Source organism: Silurus meridionalis, chromosome 26, assembly GCF_014805685.1.
Source record: "Silurus meridionalis isolate SWU-2019-XX chromosome 26, ASM1480568v1, whole genome shotgun sequence".
Taxonomy (NCBI): domain Eukaryota; kingdom Metazoa; phylum Chordata; class Actinopteri; order Siluriformes; family Siluridae; genus Silurus; species Silurus meridionalis.
The window spans coordinates 3,810,261-3,838,159 of NC_060909.1; the positions used below are offsets into that span (position 1 = coordinate 3,810,261).

At 37.1% G+C, this 27,899-nt stretch overlaps 2 protein-coding genes across 4 annotated transcripts; one reads left to right on the forward strand and one right to left on the reverse strand.

The window, feature by feature from the left end:
- Positions 1-227: 227 nt before the first annotated feature.
- Positions 228-5,185, forward strand: LOC124380072 (hyaluronan and proteoglycan link protein 3-like). Of its 2 annotated transcripts, none has more exons than XM_046840776.1 (6): positions 228-357; positions 1,133-1,222; positions 1,699-1,851; positions 2,974-3,342; positions 3,549-3,851; positions 4,691-5,185. In XM_046840776.1, exons 3-6 carry the CDS (start codon positions 1,728-1,730, stop codon positions 4,972-4,974), a joined length of 1,080 nt encoding a protein of 359 aa, XP_046696732.1. In that variant the 5' UTR covers positions 228-357; positions 1,133-1,222; positions 1,699-1,727; the 3' UTR covers positions 4,975-5,185. The 2 variants fall into 2 exon arrangements, with proteins under 2 accessions (XP_046696732.1, XP_046696731.1); XM_046840775.1 differs by having other exon boundaries at positions 231-436.
- Positions 5,186-6,115: 930 nt separating this feature from the next.
- On the reverse strand, positions 6,116-27,845 carry acana (aggrecan a). 2 transcript variants are annotated; one of them, XM_046840772.1, is made up of 19 exons: positions 27,657-27,845; positions 23,227-23,312; positions 22,589-22,972; positions 21,393-21,567; positions 21,101-21,228; positions 20,719-21,012; positions 20,265-20,570; positions 19,445-19,619; positions 19,178-19,305; positions 18,227-18,520; positions 18,025-18,123; positions 15,661-17,928; positions 15,382-15,495; positions 14,457-14,570; positions 11,191-11,349; positions 11,026-11,108; positions 10,798-10,942; positions 10,531-10,713; positions 6,116-7,612 (listed from the first exon to the last, which is right to left on the reverse strand). In XM_046840772.1, exons 2-19 carry the CDS (start codon positions 23,303-23,305, stop codon positions 7,536-7,538), a joined length of 5,205 nt encoding a protein of 1,734 aa, XP_046696728.1. In that variant the 5' UTR covers positions 23,306-23,312; positions 27,657-27,845; the 3' UTR covers positions 6,116-7,535. The 2 variants fall into 2 exon arrangements, with proteins under 2 accessions (XP_046696728.1, XP_046696729.1); XM_046840773.1 differs by lacking the exon at positions 14,457-14,570 and having other exon boundaries at positions 6,117-7,612.
- Between the last annotated feature and the right edge of the window lie 54 nt (positions 27,846-27,899).

Consider the following 27,899-nt stretch of genomic DNA (forward strand, 5'->3'; position numbering starts at 1 on the left):
TCCCATTTCATTGTTTGCATCACATCGTAGAAACATTGTCATACTACAGCTGGTAAATGCCAGAGATTATATTAACATTTACAGCCGAGGCCTTCGTGGTCTAAACTTTATTACACAAATTACAGGCTCCTCCTCAGCTCCCTGCACCCGATCAGCATTCCTACCCTGGAGCAAAGCCTTTCATCTGATCCTGAGTGTATACACACCACCCTCTTAACCCACGTAATGGCTCTCTGTGTGTGAGGACAGACGGGGAAATCAAGATGTTCTCAGACAGCTGACGAATCAGCTAAGCCCCTTTCTTTTTTTCCTGGAGTTTCAGATTGGTATCTGCCCAGGTGTGTGCAGTCTGTGCTGGTAGGTAGCGGTGGTGAGACGTAGCTCTTAATGTCTTGAAACTGTGCAGTTTTTTGAGTTTTTAATTTACAAAGAAAAGGTAAGAATTTCATTAAAATGTGTTCAATTTTGTGATTTTTTTATTGTTAATATTAATATAAACATCTTTTAACTTAGGACTTACACCAGCTGCATGATACTGCAATTCTGCAAAGCTATTATTATCCTCTTGGCACTGTCCCACCCTGTTATTAGATTTGTGGATGCTTTGTAGCAAGATGTCTCTCTTCTTTCTTTCTTTACTATATGACAGTTATTTCCTGTTGAGCTCATCTGTTATGGTTCAGACTGTAGTGATAAATGAACCAGAATGATGAAAACATCATCAAAAAAGAGAGGGAAAAAATTGTCAGCAGAATTGAGAGCCACAAATCCCAAGATTGAGAGACCAGAGAAAACAATTCTCTATTGAACATCCTAATGGTTTTAACAATCACAAGTATAATTCATTTTGTCTGAATGATGCAATTAAACTTAGCTCTTTTTTTCAATAAATTAATGGTTTTCAATCTGTAATACAGTAATGGATGAAATGCTTGTAACCGCTTAATTATTGTATTATTTAGCTTAATTTATTGCAAATTACAACGCCAATTTTCAGATGTTATAAAGATTCTTTACTGTTCTTTCTACAGTATGACATATGTGAATATATTAAGGCTAGAAGGTCCTCCTCTAGCAGGGCTTTGAATGACTTTTTTTCCCATGTCTCAACTTTTCTTCTGCCTTTTTTCAGTCCACTCGCCTCAGCGTCACCTTAGCGTTAGTAAACCTGCATTTAAAGGCAGCAACGGGAATTGAGGAAAGTGCAATTAAAGACCACAGGGTGAGTAAACATGTGGACTCATTTGTTAAAGTTTGGAAACTTGGTATGTTGCTTTGTTTATTTTATAGTTTTATATATACATATATATATATATATATATATATATATATATATATATATATATATATATATATATATATATATATATAAAATTGGTTATTGTATTATACATTACATTATTGTATTTATATGTATATGTTATATATGTTATGTTATATGTATCTGTTATATATTTGATGCTAAATACAATTAAGTTGCAACAATCTATAAATTTGTAAAATTGTCAAACTTTTTTATGTTTTAATTATTTTAACAGCAAAGATCAGCATTTCTTGTTCCTCTCATTCCTTCTCTTCTGTATTTTTACTTTTTTCATTTCTTGGCTTTGTTTTACGTGGGGTTCTTTGCCATTCTGTGTCTTGCTGTGATTTAAAAAAAAATGTATTGCCTAAACAGTTCTGCTATCACTGTTATAGTGGGAGGATTTCCAAGACAACTGTTCCAAATGGGAAAAGTGCACACTCTACTGGTGTTCATGCTGCAAGTAATGTACACTGTCCATGCAGCCTCCACTTTTTCTAATGGCTTCTTCTACCAGGACATCTTGAATGGAAACGGAAATGGAGAAAGTATGTCATGCATAGGAGTGCCTTTTGATTACTATATCTAGAATACTACTGTACTGGTCATTTTTTCAGGAACAGTTTGACATTTATGGCCTTAGAGAATTTTTTTAATTTTAAAAAGGATGTTTGCTTGCACATGCTCCTTTTATAAATATGCAATTTCTGTATTTTTGTATTATGATATAAAACACATTTGTATGTATATGAAACTCCTAACCTGTTGACATTTAGACATTGTGTACATATATATATATATATATATATATATATATATATATATATATATATATATATATATATATATATATATACCTTGCATACCTTGGTTTTTAAGTCACGGTGCGGTTTAAATAATCAAATAATATTGTACAATATTTAATACAAATAAAATAGAATAAATCAAATTAATGCAATACATTATTATTATTTTGGTTGCATTGAGTAATCAATTAAATTGATAAAATAAAATAAAATAAATGAAAAAATTTAATAGTTTACAATTGTTAGACCCCATTTAGGTAATACAGATGTGTGTGTGTGTGTGTGTGTGTGTGTGTGTGTGTGTGTGTGTGTGTGTGTGTGCGTGTGTATTACATTTAATATTTAATTTTCTAAGATATGATCTACTTAACAGTTCTACTTATTTCAGCATACTTTAACAAATGTCTTGATTATTTAAATCCTTCATTCATTCACTCTCTTGATATGTGGATTTGGCAGAAATTTTAAAGCTGAAGATAAAACTAAAGAATTTATATCGCTTACTGTAAGTTGTTAGGTACCTCCTGGTTAGCAGCTAACGCTAGCGCTATGGATCATTTAGCGTTTTCATGCATGCGAAAAACAAATCATATTTTCGGTACCGAGTGAGTACCACAGTGACACTGCGCTAACTCTAGTTTCTTTTTTACACCCCTGATATTGTTGTATACATTTTTAAATGTAATAATAATAAAAAATGTGTTTAAAGTGCGAGGTGGAGGCTAAATAAACTTGTAGTCCATAACTTTATATATTCCTGAGGGCAATTTTGGTCAAGCGCATATTTTTTTAACTGTTTGCTACAATTCAGTCAAATCAATTGCCACATATGTATCATGATTAAGTCCTGTTTAATCTTTACAGTTCATTTCAACGGCATTAAACTCCGAGTTGAGGCTCAGCCGCACTCTGTGTTTGCTGTGAGGGGCAGTAATGTCACCCTGCCCTGCCGCTTCTGGTACGAGCCTCCCTTAATCAGCCCACGAAGGGTGAGAGTGAAATGGTCCCTATTACCACTTTCCAGGGACCATGAATCTGATGTGCTTGTGTCTATTGGTCACCGTCAACGAAGCTTTGGTGCATTTGAAAATCGAGTACATCTTCACAAGGATGTCCATGGAGACATTTCACTCACTATAACCAACTTGAGCCTGGAGGACAGTGGGCAGTATCGCTGTGAGGTTATTGACGGGTTGGAGGATGAAAGTGCAACAGTGGATTTGGGGCTCAGAGGTGCGAATTACATACAAATACTTACAAATACTGACCCTAACACTTTAACTTGTTTTAGTTGTAGTAGTTGTAGTCAAGACTTTTCTCCCATTGTCTGATTCCCTTCATCAATCATATTGAATGTCAGGAAAATCCATGCCATACTTTCGTTTGTGTATGTATATCTCTATAACATGCGCATCATAAATTAGGTCCATGTGTTTTAGGTGTAGTGTTTCCCTACCAACCGCATCATGGCCGCTACCACCTAACCTTTAAGGAAGCCCAAAAAGCCTGTAATGAACAAGATGCTACTGTAGCCTCATTCGCTCAGCTCTTTGCTGCCTGGCAGGAAGGTCTGGACTGGTGTAACGCTGGTTGGCTGTCAGATGGCACAGTGCAGTATCCTATTGTCCAGCCCCGGCAGCCTTGTGGAGGCCTTGATCTGGCTCCTGGGGTACGCAGCTATGGAGCCAGACACAAACATAGAAACCGCTACGATGTCTTTTGCTTTACCTCCACTGTTACAGGTATAGCTAAATGTTTTCTCCCATACTTCTCAGGCTTTTGACGATGTTTTGCTTCATGCTAAGTTATGGTACATTTTTACTAATTGTGCAATTATGTATGCAAAATCAAAGTGTCTTAAAAGAAATGTATGAATGGCTACTGAAATAATATACAATACCATGCTAATTCATGTCTGATCATTTATTTTCATTTAAACTAAAGGTAAATATTCTATATTTGAAACTGAGCCCTAGCAAACTAGACATAAGATTTACATTAGTTTGCTATTACAATGTATGAAATACCTTGCTAGAAATCTTGACTACTGCTTGCCACAATATTCATATTTATAATGTTCATGTTAGCTAGGTTGGTAATCCTTGGGTTTAATAGCATGACACCGAACGTTAAACCCAGGATGATGCAAACTTAATTTGCTAGAGTTTTTATTAGCATGGTGCATTGTCTAGGTTTCTGGACACTGTTGTACATAGATACTTCTTTTTCCTCGTTAAATACTGCAGATAACTAGAAGGCCGATGCTATTTTCTCCACTGATAACCAATTCTTACTTCAACCACACTCAACACTTTGATAAGCAATTCAAAAGCAATAACGGAGTCCCTGATTAGAGATCATTTAAAAGTCGTTGAAGAGGTTATCATTAGATAAGCTGTTTATCCGGAAGGATTAGTATAGAGCTGTATTTCGTTAGACAGTTCGCTTGCAGATAACTACTGCAGATAGCCGTGGAGCCAAAGCTATTTTTATTCTTTGATAACAAACTCTGACAAGCAAAAGGTCTCACCATATAACCGAAATGAAACCCCATGTGATCTATCATTCTATTCTCATTCAGGACAAGTGTACTTCCTGCAGCGTCCCCAGAAGTTCAACTATACCATGGCAGCCCAGGCCTGCATTGATGATGGTGCTCAGATTGCCAAAGTTGGTCAGCTCTTTGCAGCGTGGAAGTTTCTCAAGCTGGATCAGTGTGATGCAGGATGGCTGGCAGATGGAAGTCTGCGCTATCCGATCAGCAATCCTCGCCCAAGCTGTGGTCCTCAGAATTCAGGGGTCCGTAGCTTTGGCTTTCCTTTGCCATACAATAAACATGGTGTCTACTGCTATAGATCTAGGTAAAGAGCTCTTTGATACTTTGCGCCTGCTGAATGTGAAATATGAGACACAACAACCTTCTATCCAACTATAGGTTTGGACTTTTCAATGACAATTTTTTAGGAAATATTTTTTACGCATTCTTGTCAATAATACTTTTAGACACACTTTTTCTAAGAAAATGTTTCATTTTTCATTTTTTCAAGTATTGAAATAAAAATCATCATTTGATTGATCCAGCATGATTTTCTTATAAGGAAAGATTAAGCTTTTTTTTCAGTTACATTTATTATATTTTTGGTGAATTGCTTAGTATTATTTTCATGGAGCTTTGGAACCCTGAAACACTTTACGAGCTAAAAAAAAGATGATTTAATCATAGAATTGTAGATATCTATTATTATTATTTTATCCCAATTTCTTTTTATGAACTACCAGGCAGGATGTACGTATGATTTTGTTTTTTTGACCTTTTTTTTCAAATGTGATATCCTTTATGAATTGTAAAAGGTGGTGGTTTCATTGACCATAAACAATCTATTTTTATGTTAAAAATGTTTGAAGGAGCATCAAAATGACCACATAATGTATATTTCTCTCATCAGAGTTTTTGTCTCATTAACTATAGGAACAAATCTAGATGAACTTTCTCAGTTTCTCAGAGGCTCAAATCCACATCTGAATAAATCCTTTTAGGAGGACCAGAATGTACATTATTATATTCAAGGTGTTTAAATGAGTTACTGCTTTACATACAGTATTTTCATTTCAGCTCTGAAACTGAGCTTGTCCTTCCAGTAGGTGTCTCAGTGTGTGAGTTTACTCTGCGGACGTGGAGGAGCTCTAGGTAAGAGAGGAGAAAGGGCCTTGTGCTTAAGAGGAGCCCTAAAAGAGCCCATTCAGCCAAAGACCACCCTACACTCCACCCTTCTGCGCACACTGCAATGCCTGTCGTTTTTACAACTCTTGTAAGTCCCAGGGTGCTCAATAAGCAACCCAGCTGCATTTTTAGACTGGGCTGGCCAAGGTGCAAACACTTTCCATCACCTGTGAACTGTGAATAACGTCTCAGAGTGCAAGTTCTCGAGTCCCGAGTCCTAAAACCAGACGTGTGACTTTCTATTCGCTTGTAACTGTTTTGAAAGAACACACAATTAATCTTAAAAAGTGATCTGTAGAATGTTTTATTTGGCGTTTCTCATCTCTTCACTTTTTTTGCTTTTGTTTCATACATGTATTACAGGCTGTGTGTCGTCATCTGTGAAAAGATTAAAGTCAAATCTGATGGCAACCTCCGTCTTTCAGTCTTTCGTTCTTGTTCTTCAGCAGGGCTTCTTTTTGGTCCTCTTTTTTCGAGTCTGCATTTGTTTCCTGGGTTACAGTTATCTACTGTACTGTTACACTTATCAGTTCAACATTCTTGATTAAAAATAAGATGGAAGAAAGAGGCACAGCCCCTAATTGATATTCAACAAAACCCAGGACGTGGGCAGTTCGTAAGAAAGACATTCGTAAGGCACGTGTTATAACTGATATTAGCGAAAAAGCATTAGAGGAAAAAAAAAAGAAAGAAACATCAATGAGGTCTTATAAGAACTGAAACTGAGAACTATTTAAAAGAGGGAGAGTGATGATGGTCTCACAGTACTGTGCCCTGCACAGCTTACAATATGTCAAAAACATGGAAACATACAGCACAAATGATCTATATGCATGTTTAAGATGACAGTTTGCAGGATCTGGCCATCGAACACTGCTTTTTAATGCATGTATATATATTAATTTTTATTTGTATTTTAGGCCTAACGAGATGGGGATACCATGTCAAATGGCCAGGTAGAATGTAATATTTTGAGAAATCAATAAATACATTTAATTTCACATTACTGTCATCAGACATATCAAAAAAGGATAGCTTTTTTTTATAATTTGTATGAAATAAATTAGTTGTATGTAAACTCTCTTATTTATGGCTATGCATTATTTTTCTAGACACACTATCCATTCTGATAGACTATAGATTATAATAATTCATCACATAATTTAATTTGTTTACTATCTTGTATACAATAAGTGCTATATTTTTTTCTAACACAATTGCGTCCAAAAAAACCCCAAACAAACAAAAACAGTAACCTATTTCGTTGTCCCTCTAAGAAGAAGGATTGCACACGGTTCTTAGCTGTTCCCTTTTGCCACAAAATTCCAGACTGTCTGGATGAAAGATCCTCCTCTGAAAATGTTTTTTTTTTTTTTGGGGTAAAATTCAGCTGATACCTTGAGACAATCTGATTCAGTAAGTTCAGAGATCCAATTACACTAACTGTGGGAATAAATACTAATTAAAAAAAAAAAAAAGTGGCTTCTTGGATTAGGTTGGGAAAAGAATCACAAAACAGATTACTTTTTCTTATCGAAGCACTACAACATGTTGGGAGTGACACTATATACAGGTTGGGAAGTTATTTTAAAAATAACACTTTTTAATACATAATGCATTCATTAATTTCAAGGCCATGAAAAAATGTGAAAAATTTAAAAGATTTTTTTTTTTTCAATCTCTTAATTATTTCTTCTTTAAGTTATTAGAGGTGCTTCCTCAATGATGACCTCTTAACAGATTGGCGCCTAATGGATCTCTTCAGTAGTCTTCTTTTGGTTTCTAAGATAACAAGAAAATAATATAAACTGAATGATAAAAAAAACAACAATATACAACATGCATACCCAACTACACACTGTATATACATTTGTGCATACACTTAATGGTCACTATTAGGAAACAAATGCATACCTGTTTAACTAGCCAATCATGTGTTAGCAGTACAATATATAAAATCATGCAGTTTCAGACAAAAAATGCTGTTAATTTTTATATCAAATGAGCAAAATTGTAGACTTGACTTTAAGTGTGAGACCAAACTGCAGATTTACACACTGGGGTATACAAAGAATGGTGCAAAAATGCCATTCAAACTGTTCTGCATAATGCTGACAGGAAAGCTACAGTAACCCAAACTAGAATATGACATTTCCTGAAGAAAATGTGAGTGGTGCTTGCCGGGGGAAAACTCGACACTGGGCACGAACCTTGGCACCGGGCGTGTCATTTTTAGTGCCAACCGTGAGATGTGATCGTACTCAAAAAGAAGGTTTCAACACCACACATGCCTGTTATTGCTCTCGTTTTCCGAAGGGGCGAGGTCAGTGACGTCGTGTGACATCATAAGTTTACCCGCCATTCAAATCCTGTTGCCATGCTGAGTGTTTACATTTATGTTTTGCTTGAATTTTTTTGCTTTTTTTGCATGGTTGTGCCCACGTCGATATGGCTGAGATTCCCCAGGCTGTGCCAAGCGGTTTTTGGTGTCACACGTCCGGGTCGGAGAGAGGATAGCGACGCAGTTAGCAAATATGTTTGCATGGTGGGTGTGGCCTATGACATCATGTGACACCGAAAATTCACCCGGGGTTCAACTCCCTCACTGTGTTTCGACATATCATACGCTAATTTCTGAGTACGTTTGTTTTTTTTCCTATTTTTTACCAATGGTGGGGCGTGGCTTAAGGCGATTTCATGTGACGTCACTATATTACCCTCAGTGCAACTCTGTATACTGGGCTGAGTCTGTTGATATATCACATGTCCCCCCCCCTCCTGTATTATTGTGACCTCGCCCACTTTGTTACCCCTACCCTCTTCCCCCATTGAGTGTCGGGTTAGAGCATGTCCCATTATGCAAGTCCACCCACCAGGCTCTTTTGTTTGATCTATGGCTAAACGGCAGTGGGTCGGAATCCCTATTTATTTTCTATGGGGGCCGGAATGTCACGGAATTCCGAGTGGGTCTGGGGTTCGAGGGGCATATGGTTTTGACCCACTATGCTAAATTTGCATGTCGGACGCTTGAGGGCCGAGCTGTGACACACAAGTTTTATTCCGCGTTAATTTTCTATGGGGAAATTAATTGCCCCATACTTATTGTTACCCTGGGTATAAATGAGAAGGAGGCATATGGGCGCGGTTTGCTTGCGACCCCGGACGCGCCGGAATTTTGTCCGGAAGAAGTATCAAGATTGTAATAGTGATGCTTTTCAAACACCTATAATAATTACTCATAACCGCTATGACGAGGAGAAAAACATCACAGAATACTAAAGTGTCACAGCATAAATCCTGTTTTAATCCAACAAACACAAACAAACGGAACCCTTAACAACTATCAGCAACCACCAGCGATCACCAGCGGACTTTATATAATAATAATAATAAGTATTACTATTATTAACTATTATTATTATTATTATTATTAATCATTAATATTATTATTAATAATAACATTGATTAATAATAATAATAACAATAATGTGTTCTGCTTTCCATTTTAGAAGCACCTTTTTTTCTCTTCGCAAAGTGTTTGCTCTGTTCACTTGGCTTGTGATATTACTAAGCCTTCTGTTTTATCTGTGTTTTTTGGAATTCTTTTGGTTTTTTATTTCACAATTTCGACCCTGTTTGCCCAAAATATCTCTGTTTTACGCCAATACTTTAAAGTATTTCTAATTGTGTAACAATTTCTGTTCTCTTGTGTGTTTTTGCCAAAAACTTGTTTTTGTTACTGCCTCAACACTTTTGCCTGAGTCCACCTTTAAGACTGTTTGGTTTATTATCTCTAATGACCTTTTTGATAATACAATCTTGTCCTACTTTCCATCCAACTTCTGTGAGCCTGATTTATGATGTAAAAACAGATGAAGACAACATTGGCTTCCACTACTGTCAGCCAAGATCAAGAATATGGCCACAGGCTCTCTGAAACTAGTTAAAGATCGCTCCTGAGATACCAGAGATCCTGTCCTTCTCTGACTTCTGGACTTAACTTTTACTTCCCAATGCCCTACTTCTAAATTGAGTTTTCATAAATTGAAAACCACTCAATGACGCTGAGGGGCTCAACATCCTAAAGATACATGAGATTATTGTGGAAAATTCCACTTTAGGGTTATAAAAATGGATTTGTGCAGTGATTCATGTAAACAGTTTGCTACAATGGCTAGCAATTTTGCACTCAAGTCTCCATCAGAGAACAGCTGATAACCTCAACAATGAGAGAACTATACTGAATGGACATTCGGTGTCACCAAGATGATGGTGGGTTGCCTTCTGGTTCCACTTAATATTTCATCCTAATAACATCTCAAGGTATTTTCCCTTGCAAACATCGCCACTAGCTTTCTGTACCCATTAGAGATAAAACTTACGGGGACCAATTTAGGAATAAAAATATATACCCAAGCCATTTATTTCATTTAAGATTATTTATCCATTGTAAAAAGAAATGTACAAATACAATTTAAATAAAACTCAATTGTATTAGAAAAATACCAAGAGATGTTTATTAATGCTTGAACTCTATTCTGCTACATGATTGGATGATTGGATGACAACATTAATATGCAAGTTTATATGGTTCCTAATAAAGTGGACAGTGAGTGTATGACAATATATATATAAGACATGACTTTAGAATGAATCTGGTCATAGAAACCGTTTTCCTACTCGGTAAACGTGTCACTTACGGGGTATGCATTCCACCTTTGGCTCTTGCCAGTGTCCATCTGCCATGCAGCGGACCACAGGTGGATGGCGCTGCCTGAAGCCATCATGGCACTGATATCTAATTATTGAGTTGACCTGATAGCGCTCCTTCTTAGTCCCAAACCACCGAGCATTCTTCACTTCAGGAGGCTGGCCACATGTTACTGAGAAAAAGAAACACAATGTAAATGCTAATTACACTCGACTAAGATATGATCTAGATGATTTAAATTTTAATGACACCATACCTGGGCCAATTTTGCATGTGAATGGTAGATGGTAGTTGCAAGGTACGTCATTCCACTGACCGTATTCATGCCAGATCATTACCACACAATCCTCACCAGAATTGAAATAATTATCTGGCTGATTAGGCCTCCAGTTCTCATATTGCTGGGACAAAAATTACAATAAAAAATGACCTTGGATGAAAATGACGCTAATTTCTATTAGCAGTATAAACCGAACAGACTTACCATTGGGGTTCCATCTGTCCACTGGAAGTCATTTTGTAAAGTCTTATCATTTAGGCCGATCCATTGGTAATCCTGTGCATTGCCTTAAAAAAAAAAAAGACACTCGGTTATAATGGTGAAGATCCAGTCACATACAAACATAATGTGTCAATTATTGTTTCTCACCGTTAACAAATGCTTGTTCCTCCGGGTTGGTGATGCTGACCAGGTGAGCTCCAAGACTTCGGCAGTGTTGTTCAGCCTCCTCCCACATGGTTCTCTCAGAGAAGTGTAAGTAACAGTTACCCTGAAACTTAGTCCAGCCCTCCTCACATGTTTCTGTGTCTGCAGTTATATATAAGCATAGTGGAGGTCACACTTTATTCCAGTGAGTTGCAATAACCTGGTACGCACTGGGCTGGATATAAACACTTGCATAACATTTCAGCTGAGAAGACAAAGGATTATTAGATGAACAATTTAACTTGAAGTTTGTCGACACTTGTTATGAGAAACGTGTAGCATTTCCTACAAATCCTGTATTCATAATGCATTATAAAAGCATTTATAATGTGTTACGTAACATAATTAGCACATTGTAGTGCATAAAATTATAGTCTGCATATTAACAGCTATAGTCACATGCATAACACTTTTAAGGCAATAGTACATTGGTTTATAATATAATACGCATGTAACATCCGTTCATTAATAATAATATACGCATGAACAAAATCCTGCAATATTATATATTATAGTTGTTTTTAGTGTTATAGTGCATAAGGATATATATGTATATAACGCTCTTGAGAACTGATATCATGATTTAAACTTTCAGTAAACACTCATTGGAAAACAAATGCCTTATAGTTGCTTAGAAATGAGAATAGTAAGGAAGAAAAAATATTAAATATTAATGCTGCAAGCAGTGTTTTCCAGGGCCAAGCAGTGAGCCACGCATTCACAGATGTGCTACAATTGTTGGTGGAGGTAAGCAGAGTCTTAACTCTAGACATCAGATTTGTTAACTCATTATAGGGTAAACCATTTTGCATATTCAAATTATTTTTGAAACATTAGCAGGGGTGGAAAGAGTAATAAAACATTCTACTAAAGTTAAAGTTACTGGTCTAAAAATCTACTTAAGTAAAAGTAAAAATTAGCTCATTTAAAATTTATCTTTATTTTTTAACAGTGGGGGGTTCTAGTGTAGTTCAAACATGATAAGGAGATATAAATGGACACTTTCAGGACACTTTCATGGACACTTTCAAGGACAATTACTAAATCACTTTAATTTCTACTGTCAATATCTGCTATGCGCATCCATGTATATGCATATACTTTAATATTTTCACATATATTTTCATATATTTTATGCAGTTTTTACTTTTTATTTATCGACCTTTTTTTCTGTTTTTATTTTTATCCTTAAATTCTATTCCTTTTTATGCTTAAATGCCGGACAGACGTAAAAAGCATTTCACTGCATGTCGTTCTCTGTATGTATGTGTATGTGACAAATACAATTTGATTGAATTTTGAAATCTCAACCTATTTGTACAAATAAAAAGTATGAATAAATAAAAAAACACATAAAACACTACAATCCATGACTTGAGTCTAACGTGAATTATGCCCTTTGGCAGCAAAAAAAATTCCTGTTATAATGTAATTTATAAAAATGAGAAAAATCGCAAATGCTGATTCAGAATTCAGACAGTGACCGCACGCATTGAACATTTCGTTTTGACGGTACAGTGCAACCTTGAGACTCCTGGGGGTTACGTTGTATGACCCCTCGCGAGTAACAAAAGATCGCAAGGTTTTGACTCTACTTTTAATGGTTCCTTTTTCAATGATAATTGTACATGTACTGTACTGTAAACCCAACAAGAATTGTGAATTACTTATCATAAATGTTTTATTTACTACTTTTAATAAATAAAACAATAATTAATAGTTTTTCAAAAATTTTAACATTTGAACTTGCAGATATTTAGCAAATTACTCTCAGTCCGGTTCCAAATAAAAAGTCGCGAACTATCGAGGTCGCGAGTGTCAATGTCGCGAGTATCGACATTCCACTGTATTTCGCTTTCAGCTGGGTCTCCATCACTGAGGTTATGCAGTCTCCATCTTGTTCATTTCCATCATTTTTTCTCGTGAGTTTAGCACAACTGCTCTCCGTCTATCGATCAATCAGCGCAGTCATTTCGGGGGCGAAATTTTTATCCCCTTGCATATTTTCTATTTCTTTTTACGCAGTAACAGATATGATTTAAAATGTATATGAGTACAATTCACTAGAAGTACAAACAAAAACCTAGTTCAAATTAAAGTAGATTATAATAACTACTTTAAAAAGTAGAATGTGAGTAAATATAATTCGTTACTTTTCAGCTCTGGACATTTGTGAGGCTGACTCTGGTGATGGCATTTGCAAAACTGGGCAAGATCTGGTGAAGTCACTCTCAGCTCAACCCAAGAAATCCAGAGATACCAGACTTTGACCTAAATTTAGCCCAATGGTGGCCAAATTTGATCAGTGTGTTATTTAGACCCTCACCAATTAGTGCACCACATTTTAACTGGATAGTTCTTTGGGTTTCAGTATAAACCCTAACCAGAATAAGAACAAAAGTTGCTTGTCCTCTAATAAATATGACATTATCAGTGTCTGTGATGAGGTAGCAGCCTCATATGATCAACATAGAATCAGAAAGAATAGCAACATGATCATAAAGAAAACAGAAAATCTAGCACAGAGAATCATAAAATTGTATTATAATGACATTTTGTGTTATAGAAGTATCTGTGAACAGTTATATGTGTAAATGCCCAGTATTTATAAGTAAGTGGGTTTTTGTGTTTGAAATGCAACACATTGTGAATACATTTTTAATGCAATATGAATATATTAGGATGTGTTATTATAGAATATATAGAATTGGAAGAAAGTCTGTGACAAAATACACCCTAAGGATATGAATACCTCTTTGTTCATCCACACATGCTGTACGAAGTACATTCATTTCTATATGTAGTCCGGAATAAACAGGCAAAACGTAGAGGACAAAAACAGTCTGGTGCTAGGCACAAATGGAAAACATAAACAGCACTGGCCCGGTGTTATTATTTCCCTACCTGCTTGCGTCACTCAGGAACATCTGTTTTCCCCAAGTGCTTTTTCATACTGACCATTAAATGATCAACTTCTTCCTTTACAGCACCCTTTCCACTAGCACAGTTTTCATCCCAACCACTTGACACCGTTTTGCAAAAAAACATGAATGGCTAGTTTTATAATTTTACATAAGCATGTTCCAGCACACTGATGACACACAAAACAACAGCTAGTGCTTCCAGAGCACTGAGACTGCCTTTAGTGGTATCAGGTTTGGTTGTTTTTGAGAGATTGTTAGTAGAATTAGCTGAAGCCAACCTCGTACCGATCTCACAGCGATCCCCTCCATAGCTGGGCAGGCATAAGCATTTGAAAGCATCCTGTACCTCCACACACGTAGCTCCATTGGCACAAGGGTTTGAATGGCACACATCAACCTCTGAAAATAAAGGTTCTGCGGTTAAGACTGGGAACTATAAAGAGACCCTTGAGCTAGGTCACGCCAAGGTAGAACACGGCCGCTGATCAAATCTGGAACCATGAACTATGCAACATGTTTATATGGCCATTGCAAATCAATAAACCACCAATTCGCCAAATGGTTTGGGAGAAAATGTTTTTTTTTAGCATCGTTGTTTGAATGATTGAAATAAATTTAGTGGAATCCCTTGTGATTCAAAATGAATGGATTTTTTTTTACATATAGCTTATAAAGTGCTGCATCAGGTCATGGTACAGATTTATATCAAGTAGAAGGAAAAGTAGAGGCATGTACCAGGTGTTAACAGGCGTGTAGCAGGCTGGAAAATGGAGTGATGATTAAGCCATACTTGAGTAAAGGCAGAGCTGAACAAAAACAACACATGGGTGCACAATCAATGAATTGAATTTATAACTGGTAGGTCCTGTAAATAGATCAGGTAGAATCAGATATCGTCACACACATGCCAAACAACCTGTGAAATCGGAGGAAGCCAATCAGGCACAAGCAAATGGACAAAAAAGACACACACACACACACAAACACAAACACAAACACACACACACCGATAGGGAACGATGACAGGGAAAGACAGGAGTGTTCCATTACTAAGAGAGAACACTTAAACAAAAAACAGGTAATGGGAATAAGATCATTGTGACAGAGATGCACACAACAGAATGTCTAACATCAAATTAAACTCAAATGCCATATTAAAATGCATGTTTGACACTTTAAATACAAGTTATAGCCAGATTAAATGACTCACCAAAGTGGCACTCTTCCGCCGGCACCCCAGGTGGACAGTGGCATACGCCAACCCCGTCCTGCACAGAACACGCAGCAGCACCACAGGGATTTGGATGACATGGGTCCACAGCAGCTACAAAATGGATATAGACAGCAGGAAAACGAAATGAAACATTTGAACTAGTGAAACAAAATATTACCTCATGTTTAGCTCATGATTCGTTTGGTTTAGTATATTGGACAATCCTTTCCGATTACTGTATTCTTGTTTTGCTAGCATCTCTAATTACTAGCTTACCTTTCTCGATGGCTGGGATCTCTATGACAGTCGGAGTCTGCATTGAAAAGGCAGGGTCGGTAGTGGTGCCGGTCGTAGATGTTGGAGTCACAGAATTATAATTCCAGGAGGATTTAGCAGCATTCGACAAGATTTCCTGTGGCAGTTCACTGTTACTAAGCAGCCCTGAGGGAACTTGAACTGTTGGCTCATCAGTTAAATGAACCTGATCTTCACTAGGGATGGATGTGGGATGGTGTTCTTCTGTTGACATAGTAGTATAGTGGTGCCCACTACTCAAAGATAGTTCACTCTCTCTCCCGCTGTGCTCGACCGGTCCTTTTCTGAGCTCCTGGTTTTGCGTGGACTTTGAAGGAACTTCCACCAAGCTCTCATCAGTAAATGAAATAATTTCTCCACTAGCTGATGCTTCAGATGTGTCCCCTGATGAAAGACCAGAGACTTCATCGAAATCACCGCTCCCTTCTCCTGATCCATATGTCAAAGTTCCAGAGGCTTCTTGTTCTGTACTGTATAGGTCTATGAGATCAGTAAGACCTGACTTTAAAAAGGTGATGTCAGGAAATCCTGAACCACTTCCAGAGCCGCTTAAATCAGCACTTCCACTCACACCGGAGCCACTTGAACCAGACCCCTGTTGAGCTCCAGAGCCACTGAAATACATTTGACTACCACCCAGCTCTTGAGCTGTAAGGGTTGAAGCAGTGGATACGTCCATCCACTGGCCTTTCACCATCATTATTCCACTGCCACTAATTCCAGAGAAACCACTATCATCTCCAGAAGACATTACACCTGATGGCAAACCACTGAATCCAGAGAATTCCCCACTAGAATCAAGACCTGAAGAAATCCCAGAGGTTTCCCCTCTACTGCTTTCTCCAAAAATGCTAAATATATCTGTCGTAGACCCACTCTCCCCTGAACCAAAACTTGAACCACTTCCTGACCCAGACCCATCCCCATCCCCACTGAAGAAGCCAGAACCAAGACCTGACATGAAAGTGAGGATCTCTGTACTGCCCTCCCCAGCTTCCTGAGGTGTCCCTGAAGCTGATCCATCACCAGAAATTATTGTGTCTTTTCCTGAGAAAGTCACACTTATGCCTAAATCACTAAGGCCTGAGCCAGACATGTCTCCGCTTTGCCCAGATCCTGAAAAATCACATCCTATGGCTGATGAACCACTTGGCAGTTCAAATCCTGAAAATTCTCCTCCTAAACCTGAAAACCTACTTGGCAGTACAGATCCTGAAGGTTCTCCTTCTAAACCAGAGGATGCAGATGGCAGTCCAGATCCTGAAATTTCTTCTAAACCTGAAAATTCAGATGGCAGCCCAGATCCTAAAAGTTCTCCTCCTAAACCTGAAAACCCAGATGGCCATCCAGATCCTGAAAGTTCTCCTCCTAAGCCTGAAGCTCCAGATGGCAGTCCAGATCCTGAAAGTTCCCCTCCAAAACCTGAAGACCCAGATGGCAGTCCAGATCCCGAAAGTTCCCCTCCAAAACCTGAAGACCCAGATGGAAGTCCAGATCCTGAAAGTTCCCCTCCAAAACCTGAAGACCCAGATGGAAGTCCAGATCCTGAAAGTTCCCCTCCAAAACCTGAAGACCCAGATGGCAGTCCAGATCCCGAAAGTTCTCTTCCAAAACCTGAAGACCCAGATGGCAGTCCAGATCCCGAAAGTTCCCCTCCAAAACCTGAAGACCCAGATGGCAGTCCAGATCCTGAAAGTTCCCCTCCAAAACCTGAAGACCCAGATGACAGTCCAGATCCTGAAAATTCTCCTCCAAAGCCTGAAGACCCAGATGACAGTCCAGATCCTGAAAGTTCTCCTCCAATACCCGAAGACCCAGACGGAAGTCCAGATCCTGAAAGTTCTCCACTAAAACCTGAAGACCCAGATGGCAGTCCAGATCCTGAAAATTCTCCTCCAATACCCGAAGACCCAGACGGAAGTCCAGATCCTGAAGGTTCTCCACTAAAACCTGAAGACCCAGATGGAAATCCAGATCCTGTAAGGTCTCCACTAAAACCTGAAGACCCAGATGGAAGTCCAGATCCTGAAAGTTCTCCACTAAAACCTGAGGACCCAGATGGAAGTCCAGATCCTGAAAGTTCTCTTCCTAAATCTGATGACCCACTAGGCTGCTCCTCACTTCCACTAGCTGATACATCACCAGAAAAACCACTGCCCCCAGATGGCAGGCCTGCAGAACCAGAACCAGAGATGTCCATGGGAATGGATGAAGTGAAGGTGTGGTTCACTATGAAAGTGGAAGAATGGGGATTAACAGTGTTTATAACCAAATATTAAAAATCTTAGGCTTAATTTTGTAGATGCAGACAATATAATCAATTACCAGCCATGGAAAGATCAGTTATTGTGGTCAGGTTCACCAAGTCCTCTTCAATATGTGTCATATTATATTCATTCTCATACAAATTTAATTGGAGATCAACTGTGAAATAATAAAAATAAGTATCAGTATACATTTATATATAAAACTTGTGACAATTCCTCTACAGTATTTATGTTGTAAGTACTATATAAATGTTATATACCTTGCAAGCAGTAGGCATCAAATTTGGAGTGAAGATCAGGATATTCAGTCTGGTTGGGAAACTTGAAGACAGTATGAACTCCATGCTTCCCTCCTCCACACTGAGGTCTTGGATTATTAATGGGATAGCGGACACTGCGGTCGATGAGCCAGCCAGGACGACACTTATCAAAGCCTAGTTTCCAGGCCACATACAGATCAGCTGTGGAGGCCAAGGAGGCATTCTGGGACTGGCAAGAAGCCACTGCTTCATCATATGTGAAACCCCCAGAGGAACTCACATGAAAAACATTCCCTGAAAAAATAAAATAGTGAAATATATCTTTTTTTGGCTTACATTCTTATGTATTAAGTACATTTTTAGTTAAAACTCAACTAAATGCTTTTTTTTTTTCTAGTTACCCTGGTGTTTTATTAAAAATAAATAAATAAATACATTAAATGTATCAACACATTAATTTTTTTATTGCATTATAAAGACAAACAAACCATCTGTATAAAATAAATAAATTAATTAATTAATTAATCAATTCATTTAGTCCACACAGTACATTTGTAATATCATAACATTTTTTTAACCAAAAATACAAATACAAACATCAATAATAAATGTAATTAAATGTAACTAATAAGGTCCAGAAGTAAAAAACAAACAAACAAAAAAAATTAATAAAAAGTAAATATGTGAATTGTCAGTCAATAGGGTCATACAGTGGTGAGAAGTCAAGAAAAGGGGTCCAAATATGGTTAAGGGTTGTGGGTTTTTTGCATAACAATATATTTTTTCTTTTTTTACAATACTGTAGGTTTATTAAACCAGTGTTTTCGTTCTGGAGGGGTTTCCAATTTCCAGTTTTATAATATAATTTTTTTCTGTAACAGCATTTCTGATTCAAACCAAATCTAATTTGTCTTCAAAGTTGTTAAAATATTGAAGCTGGATCCTTTATACCTCTTGGTTTGTCCATGTAACAGTATACATCATAGTGCTCATCAGCAGATTGTACACCGTAAGACCTCACACCAGGCAAATGTTCCAAATCACCAGTGCATCTCTCTCGTGTATGTACAATAGGATACCTAATTTGTGTAAGAAATAAAAAAAAAACAATGCATGTACAACACAGTAATAACTAACATTAAATTAACTTGTTTCTGTTGATGCATTTTTTTATACTAATAAATGTCATAATAACTGAAAGGTATCATTGTAAGCTACCTAACAGTCTGGTCAGCCAGCCAGCCTGCATCACAATGGTGATAGCCTGCTTCATAGGCAGCCTGTAACTGCTGAGGACTAGCAATCACTGCACCAATATCCTGGCAGGCTAACTGAGCGTCGGCAAATGTGAAAGCATAGCGACTCTGGCGTAGCCTGTAGTGGAAGACAATACCTGGATGGAAGAGACATGAAACAACTACTGAAACCCTATTATAATTGTTGAGTGTTTTTATAATATATATCAGGAATGTGCATTTCCATAACTGATATAGTTCGACTTTTTAGTTTGACTTTTATTTCTGTGGTTCAGACAGACAACAAATTATCAATTTACCTAAGTGAATTTACCTTCTGACTTCTAACGCAAGAGTCTTTCACAAACACGCCTTTGTAGTGCAAAAAAAAGAAAAACGGACAAATGGAAATAAAACCAGACATTCGTTTCCTGTTTTGTCTCCAGGAAGATGCAGCTCTACCTCTGCCATGTTAATCTGTATTTTATGTAACTCTCAGGAGACGCCTCGATCACTGAAGTGTTGTGATACGTCATATTTACGTAGCAGCAATGGTGCTGAGAGAACGCCCGTGAGAAACAGTTTAGCGAGGAGAAATCAATCTATGTTTTAAATATTGGTCACATATAATTGGTGACTTTCTAAATAATACAAGTTTAACACCTACTAACTATTGCATATGAATAAATTGTTTTTTTATCAATGCGAATATGCAAATGCAATGCAAATATATACTGTATATGACATTAAAATAAATAAAAATTGAGTGTGTGTGTGTGTGTGTGTGTGTGTGTGTATCTTACCAGTAAAGGACACTGGATGCTCTAATGGCTGTGCAGTCACCGCAATAAAGCCATCAATGATGCTGGGTGGTGAAGACAAAGGCAGCTGTGTGATTTCCTGTTCTACATACAGGAGGTCAGCAGTTGTGGTGGGGGGTTTGTGGGTTTCAACCACGCCAATTAGCTCACTCCCAGGTGAGGTCTGCGGAATAAATACGGGTGGGCCGCTTGTCCCCATATCCACACTTATTACCTCACTTGTAGCCTCTGTAGTCAGTATATCTGGAATTGTATGGTCGAATAAGGTTGAGCCCTCTTCTTCTTCATCTAAAGAACAAAAAAAACATATTTGATCACTAAATCCATATGGCTGAAAGAAATTTTTTTTGCTAATGATATATCTATATTGCTATGTAAAGCCAAAAAAAAACTTGGGCAGGACTAGGACATAGAAAATAAAATTCAATATGTGCACCTGTGTAACAGATAGCGTCATATTTTGATTCTGGTGGAGGATAGCCGGTCTGATTAACGAAGCGGTACACTGTACGCACTCCAAGAAGACCTCCTCCACACTGGGGTCGGGCAATGTTGATGGGATAACGGACACTCCTGTCTGCCAGCCAGCCTGCATTGCATTCATCCATACCAGCCTTCCAGGCCAGATACAGCTGACCAGTTGTGGCTAATTTAGCACCCAGCTTAGCACACTGATCCTGAGCTTCATCAAAGGTGAACTTTTTATAGGATTTTGAATAGAATACCCTCCCTGTAAAAAAAAACATGGAAGGAATTAAATGTGTGAACAGTTTATTAAAAGAAAAAATGGACTTTGCCTGAAGTTTGCATTTGTATACCTGACATCTTCTCCGCAAAGCAATACACATCATAGGTCTCGTTTACATCTCTTACTCCATACGTTCTCACTCCTGGGAATTCAAACTTGTCGCCATAGCAGGCCTCTCGGGGTTCGTGGATAGGATACCTTATCAACAGCACCAAAATAGTACATTATATAAAGGAATGCAGAGGAATTTACAAGCACTAAATAAAAAAATATATTGTGTATTGTTTTTGTTTATAAGTGAATAATTGAATAAATGATTGATTGATTCAATTAATAAAAATGAAAAGGTTCTCTGAACTCACCTAACAGTCTGGTCAGAAAGCCAGCCGGCATCACACTGGTGGTATCCTGTATCATATTCTGCCTGTAGCTGCTCTGGTGTGGCAATCACAGCACTATTCTGAATACAGGCCGCCTTTGCCTTCTCGAACGTCAGGGTGTAACGTGAAGTAATGGCACGGTAGTGGAACACAATGCCTACAGAAAATATTATATCGCATTTGAAAATAACTCACGTGTTCAATTAAGTGAAAATATCAGCACCCTAATATATATATATACTTCAGGGCTGTCAGAATGAACACATTAATGCAAATTAATGTGCGATTAACGCATTTCTGTTTGATAATATAAATAAATAAATATAAGAGGCGAAATTAAAACCTTCAACACAACACATATTTATTCACAACATCCCTTCTTTACTCAGATATAAAAAAAAGAATAAACTTAACCAAAACATATTTTACATAAATCTCTATTAGAGGACCAAAATCCGGCAATTAAAACGGTCCGTGTGGAAACATAGCAAAAATGTTTCATTTAAAATATCATAACTTTAAAACATTTACAAGAATATTTTGTCTTAATGCTCTATGTTGAGTATGGTTTCACTAATAATAAACATACAATCATGAGATTAATCGTGCTTAAATATTTTAGAAAACATTGTAGTATATCTTCTCAAGGGTCGATACTATATAAATAAATAAATAAAACTTGGATATATTTTAGAGTAGCCAATGTGCAGCTTATATAGCAGTACAGATTAACTGTCCTCTGAAATGTGAGGGGTGTACTTAATTTTGTAGGATACTGTATATACATTGATCAGGCATACCAAGCAGGCATAAAAAAAAAGCATTAACAGCATTAACTTCTTTAGCAATTTAATCTACAGGAGCTTATCTGTTGGATCGGACCATACAGACCACATGTCTTTTTTGATAGATACTGACCACTGCAGACCAGGAACAGCCCACAAGAGCTGCAGTTTTGGAGATGCCCTGACACATCTAGACGTCACAATTTGGTAAAACTCATTCAAATCTTTACATTTACCCATTATTCCTGCTTTTAATACACTGATTTTGAGAACAAAATGTTCACTTGCTACCCACTAACAGGTGACATGATGAAGAAACATTCTCCACTCATAATGTTATAATGTCAATGTATATATGTAAAAAAAAAGAAAAAAAGAAAAGGTGTGCATTACCTTGCACTTGGACATTAATAGAAGCACTACTGTCTTCGATTCCATGCATGACTTCACAGCGATACATTCCCGATTCATTCGAAAGAAGCTGTGTGATTTTAATGGTGGCATCATTTAAACTGGTGGGGTATGCCACCATTTGAACTCTATCTGTGTACTTATTATTCACTACCACATGACCTTCCATGGCCACCAAAATGTCTGTGGTCTTCTCTTCGGTGACTATGCTCCATTTGATGCGATAAGACAAAGGGGATATGGTGGGAGCACCTGGGTCATCCACTGTGTCATCCTGGAAGTAACAGGGCAAAACCACTGTATCACCCATTAAGGGTTGAAGAGGGTCAGCAATGGGAATGCTAACGCTTAGAGTTTTTTCTGGTTCTGAAAGACATACAACGAAACAGTTATTAATAAACTAATAATCTTAACATATACCACTACACATTTACAGCCAACTAAAACTGCTAAAGGTTTACTAAAATAACAGTACACATTCAATATTCAATGGGGCAAATGCAAAAAGTACAGGGCTAAAAAAAAAACGTTGGAGAATCTGTAAGGATTTATTAGCAAAAAGACCAATTCTGGTTAATACAAATGGGGAAGCCCAAAGTGCAATGTTGAAAATTACTCACCTGTATATGAGTAGTCTGGAATGATCCATTTTGCTGAGATTACCCGAAGACACAAGCAAAGTAACAGCAAAGATGTCATGGCTCACCTGCAAGTTTGATAACACGTTGTTAGCACATCCAGAGTAACAATACTATGTAAAGAACTGTGATGAGAAATTACACTCAGGCCCAACTGTATCACAAGTGCAAGTCTAAAGCCATATTATTGTAATGTTGAGCTCTTGCCAGGAACTACACCACCCTAAAAAAGCATCTTACCATTTGTCAGCTAAAGAAAATCATAAAGAAATACATTTAGAAAGCTCTACAGCAAGGCTACACCAACCCCCTGAACATCACCAGCTTCTTCTTTTTTGTGAAGTAGAAAAAGGGTGGTTTAAGACACTGCATTGACGATTTTGGGATCAATCAAGCCACTGTAAAGTATCAGTATCATCTGCTATATGTTTCCTCTTGGGCTCACATACACTACACTTTCAGAAAGCAGATTCCTCAACACGTCTATATAACTGCATAGGAGTCACGAATGACTCGGACCAGAGGACTCATGAGATGAACTACTCAATTCTGTTTTCTGTGTAATGGACTGCATAGCGTATAATGGAGTAACGTGATAAAAGAATGAATGGCTCAGACTAAAAGAGTTGAGTGGTAAACTATTTAATTCTGTTTCCTGTACCTAATCTATGGAGATTTTGCGATGCTTTGCTCATGCACATCCAGCAAAAAATTACCAAATTACTCTTTGAGACTACTTGTTCTTTTGAGTCATATTAAAGGCTTGTTCAGAATGAATAAATCATTAATGAATGACTTATCACTAGTGGAAGCCTCTGATACAGAAGTGAGAGTCCGCCCTGTCAAAACGGTTTGGGGAGAAACCTAAAATCCATAGAATGGCCTACTTCACTCCCAGAAGGTTTCACCAGCAGAATGCAATTAATATATCATTACTCAGGAGCTTCTCACAGATTATCATGGTTTTTTTTCAGGGAGTGGAGCTTTTGTCATGCCAATGCTGTAAACTCTAATTAACTACAAGGCGTACAAACATGGCCTCCAGACTACAACACAGAGGACCAACAGTTTGCAATCTTACTCATTACACATACCTGTTCACAAATACAGACCACAGTATATAAGGAATCTGTGATTTTCTGTCCGTACCAAGCTTTTGTATTGATATAGTCTTCCATGTTACAACATACAACCATGTACTAACACTGTAGCATTATCTTCAATAAATCAGCGGTTTACATGTTCTTGCATCAACATTTGCCTCATGACATATAGTGTTAGTGTTCCTAGCAGTTCTTGTTAGCAAAAAAAATAAAAATAAATAAATAAATAAATAAATAAATAAATAAATAAAGCATGCATGACTTTTCTTTCTATGTTTGAGTTTTCTTCGTCATACCAGGCAGAGATTTGTGATTGGAGAGGGTACTAGTGGTTTAGCACTTCAGTCCTCTACCTAAAAATGAGTCAAAATGCTTTACAAATTGCCTTTATTATTACAACATCTCTTCCTTTTTAACTTTCCAACCTAAATGATTTGACAATTATAAACCAATGCAATGATTTGAAAACTAGCTAGAGAACAGATTTGCTAGCACTAGCAGATCTGTTCTCTAGCACTAGCTTCCAAATCATTAGCATGAGCTAGCAAGGGATCTGTTGCATTAAAGTTTTAACATGTTAGAGATGCAACTTCATTCACAGCAAATTATTTTCCGGCTTTTATTGCTACCATGGTTTGTTCTGAACAGTGAAGCAACGACATTTGACTGCTACGGTAATTCCGGCATGCAGTCTCTGACAGTAGTGTATCAGTTGAATGTAATATACACACTGATTTATTGATGCATTGGATGCATGGCATAGTGAGACGTTCCTACATGTGAGAGTGAATCTAGGAAACTGTGAGTTCTAGGAACTGATCATTAGAACTCGTCATTTTTTGCCTGATTCTTGTGATTTTGTGATAAGACTACATTGTAATTTTAAGTTTATGTAGACAAACAGTAACTTTACAGTTCCTAAGCTGCTGTATGGTACTTTTCTGTAGACCATCACCACCTAATCAGGCAATTTGTAAGTGTCATTAACTTATGACCAGATGCCAGCAGTGGATGAATAAAGAAAAAGCCTAGTGTTCTTATGTTATTCCTTGAACGAGAGTTTGGAAAATCTGTGAGTCACAAGGAAAGCTTCAGATTTAGGTTGAGTTCGAGTGAGTGTATGTCAGTGTGTTGAGTTATATTAAGATTAATAGTGGATTTACATTTATTAGCTCTTGCTACAAAGAGAATATTCATATTCTTCTGTTATATAAGTCAAGAGTGTTTTATTCATGAGTAAATGAAAAGTTTGCGCAAACGAAAAAGAAATCTGTTTAATCACAATACTCTCACTGCATTTTCCCCCTGTCACCCTCCCTGCCACTCCTGCCTCACTTCACACTAAGCAACAACTTCAAGTTTAATTTGTTATAGAAAAATTAATGATGTGATTTCTGTGACTCAACAGGAAGTAATATTTTTTTTTGTTTTAGAAAAAATACAGTCGTTGGCCAGGAGCATAGAAAAAGCAAAGCAACCTCAGCCGATTTGCAGCATATTAAACAATCTGTCATTTAGAAAATACACCAAATGTTTTTTGTGGCACTGTTAAAGAATTCTAGACTATAATTAGCACCTGAGCTGTTGGGAACCGACTGATAAAGCAGTATCCCTGGCTATTCAAAATAGACTCCTAGATAATATAAGGCAACCTGCCGTGTGCCTTTTGTGGCCTCTTGTAAAAGCATTTGATTGCATTTGAATTTAACACTATGGCCTTCACGACTTCATTGGTAAACGTCTAGTCAATACGCCATGGATATTTCGCTGCAGCATATTCTTGCAGGAAATAATGTCACTTTCTCACTCATGGTCCGACATGACCTTTCAAATCTCATTGCCATGTAACATTCCAAAAGTGTCTCAAAAGTTGTCCTTCAAAGAACTCGAGGATTATTCGGATATTCCTATGACAGATAGTGACTTAGTGTTGTTTGTGCACAACTGCAGCTGAGGCATATGAGCAGTGCCTATGGTTATTTTTGCTTTTCAGGATAATACAGATTTATAGAAAATAAAACAAATGAATTATATCTCATTATTACTTTGAAGGTGCAATTCACACATATTGTATGATCATGTAAAAAAAAATCACAGAGAACCCTCTGCAAGGGAATTAACTGAAGTAAATAGAAATAAAAATACAAAATTGGCCTGTAATGCAATAATATGATGTTTGTGTTTTTCCACATTCAGGAACAATTATGGAAAACAGGCAGGGGTTATTACAATAACTGGCTAGAATCATCAATAACAATTAGCTGATTTACCATAAATTCTATTAACAGTATATAATTCTAGTGTTCCCTTCATTATTATCACATTGATCCAGGATCCACTCATAACCATATCAGGTCAGGTCAGCAAAAATCAGTTCAGCAAAAATATAATAAAAAACTTCAATTATATATATTTTCATTTCATTACTTTTACTTGCTTTCTACATTACATACAAATTACATTGTGGGATATTAAAGTGATTCAGTTTTTCTATTCTTTTCATCTTTTTTTTAACATTCACAAAGATGGTGTTACATCAGTGGTGAAGTGTTTAATGATTTAACACTTAATCTAATTAAGTTAATATCTATAGATATCCATATCCATCTGGCTGAACTGTAAAAGTTGCCATGAAACTTTTCATCAACACTTGGTGTAATTCAAACACTTAATTAATTTAATTAATTAATTTAAGACTTAAGGTCACTGCATATGGTCTATCTATCTATCTATCTATCTATCTATCTATCTATCTATCTATCTATCTATCTATCTATCTATCTATCTATCTATCTATCTATCTATCTATCTATCTCCCCACTGTGGGACGAATAAAGGTTTATCTTTTCTTATCTTATCTTATCTTATCTTATCTATCTATCTATCTATCTATCTATCTATCTATCTATCTATCTATCTATCTATCTATCTATCTATCTATCTACACTATGTTGTTCATTCACGAAAATGTGTTCATTTAAAATCTAAGCCTGCAGCAGATGGATATTAATTGCAATCTCTCTCTCTCTCTCTCTCTCTCTCTCTCTCTCTCTCTCTCTCTCCACCATAATCTATCTGACTGAACTGTCAACACTGTGGCGTTAATTCAACACTTAATTAGTTCATTTAAGACTTAAGCTCACAGCAGATGGTTATCAATTGCACTATCGATCTATCGATCTATCGATCTATCTATCTATCTATCTATCGATCTATCTATCTATCTATCTATCTATCTATCTATCTATCTATCTATCTATCTATCATCAGGTTAAATTCTATGCAGGAAAAACCGAAGATGAAGCCTACCTGTTTGTTGCTAGGGTTCTCCTGTTGCTGCAGCCCCAAAACTATAATCCTTTGAGTCTCCAGGCGCCTGAAGCAATTCTGGGTAAGCAAACAGTCAGCTTTTGGTGCGTTTGGAGAGCTGTGTGTCTCCTCAGAGCGCAGAGCAGAAAGAGCTGGCTGAAAGAAGAAACCTTCCAAGCTGTCAGTACACCGAGGCTCTGTAAGGGGAGGGTACAAAGGCAGCTTTACTTTATTCTGGCATTG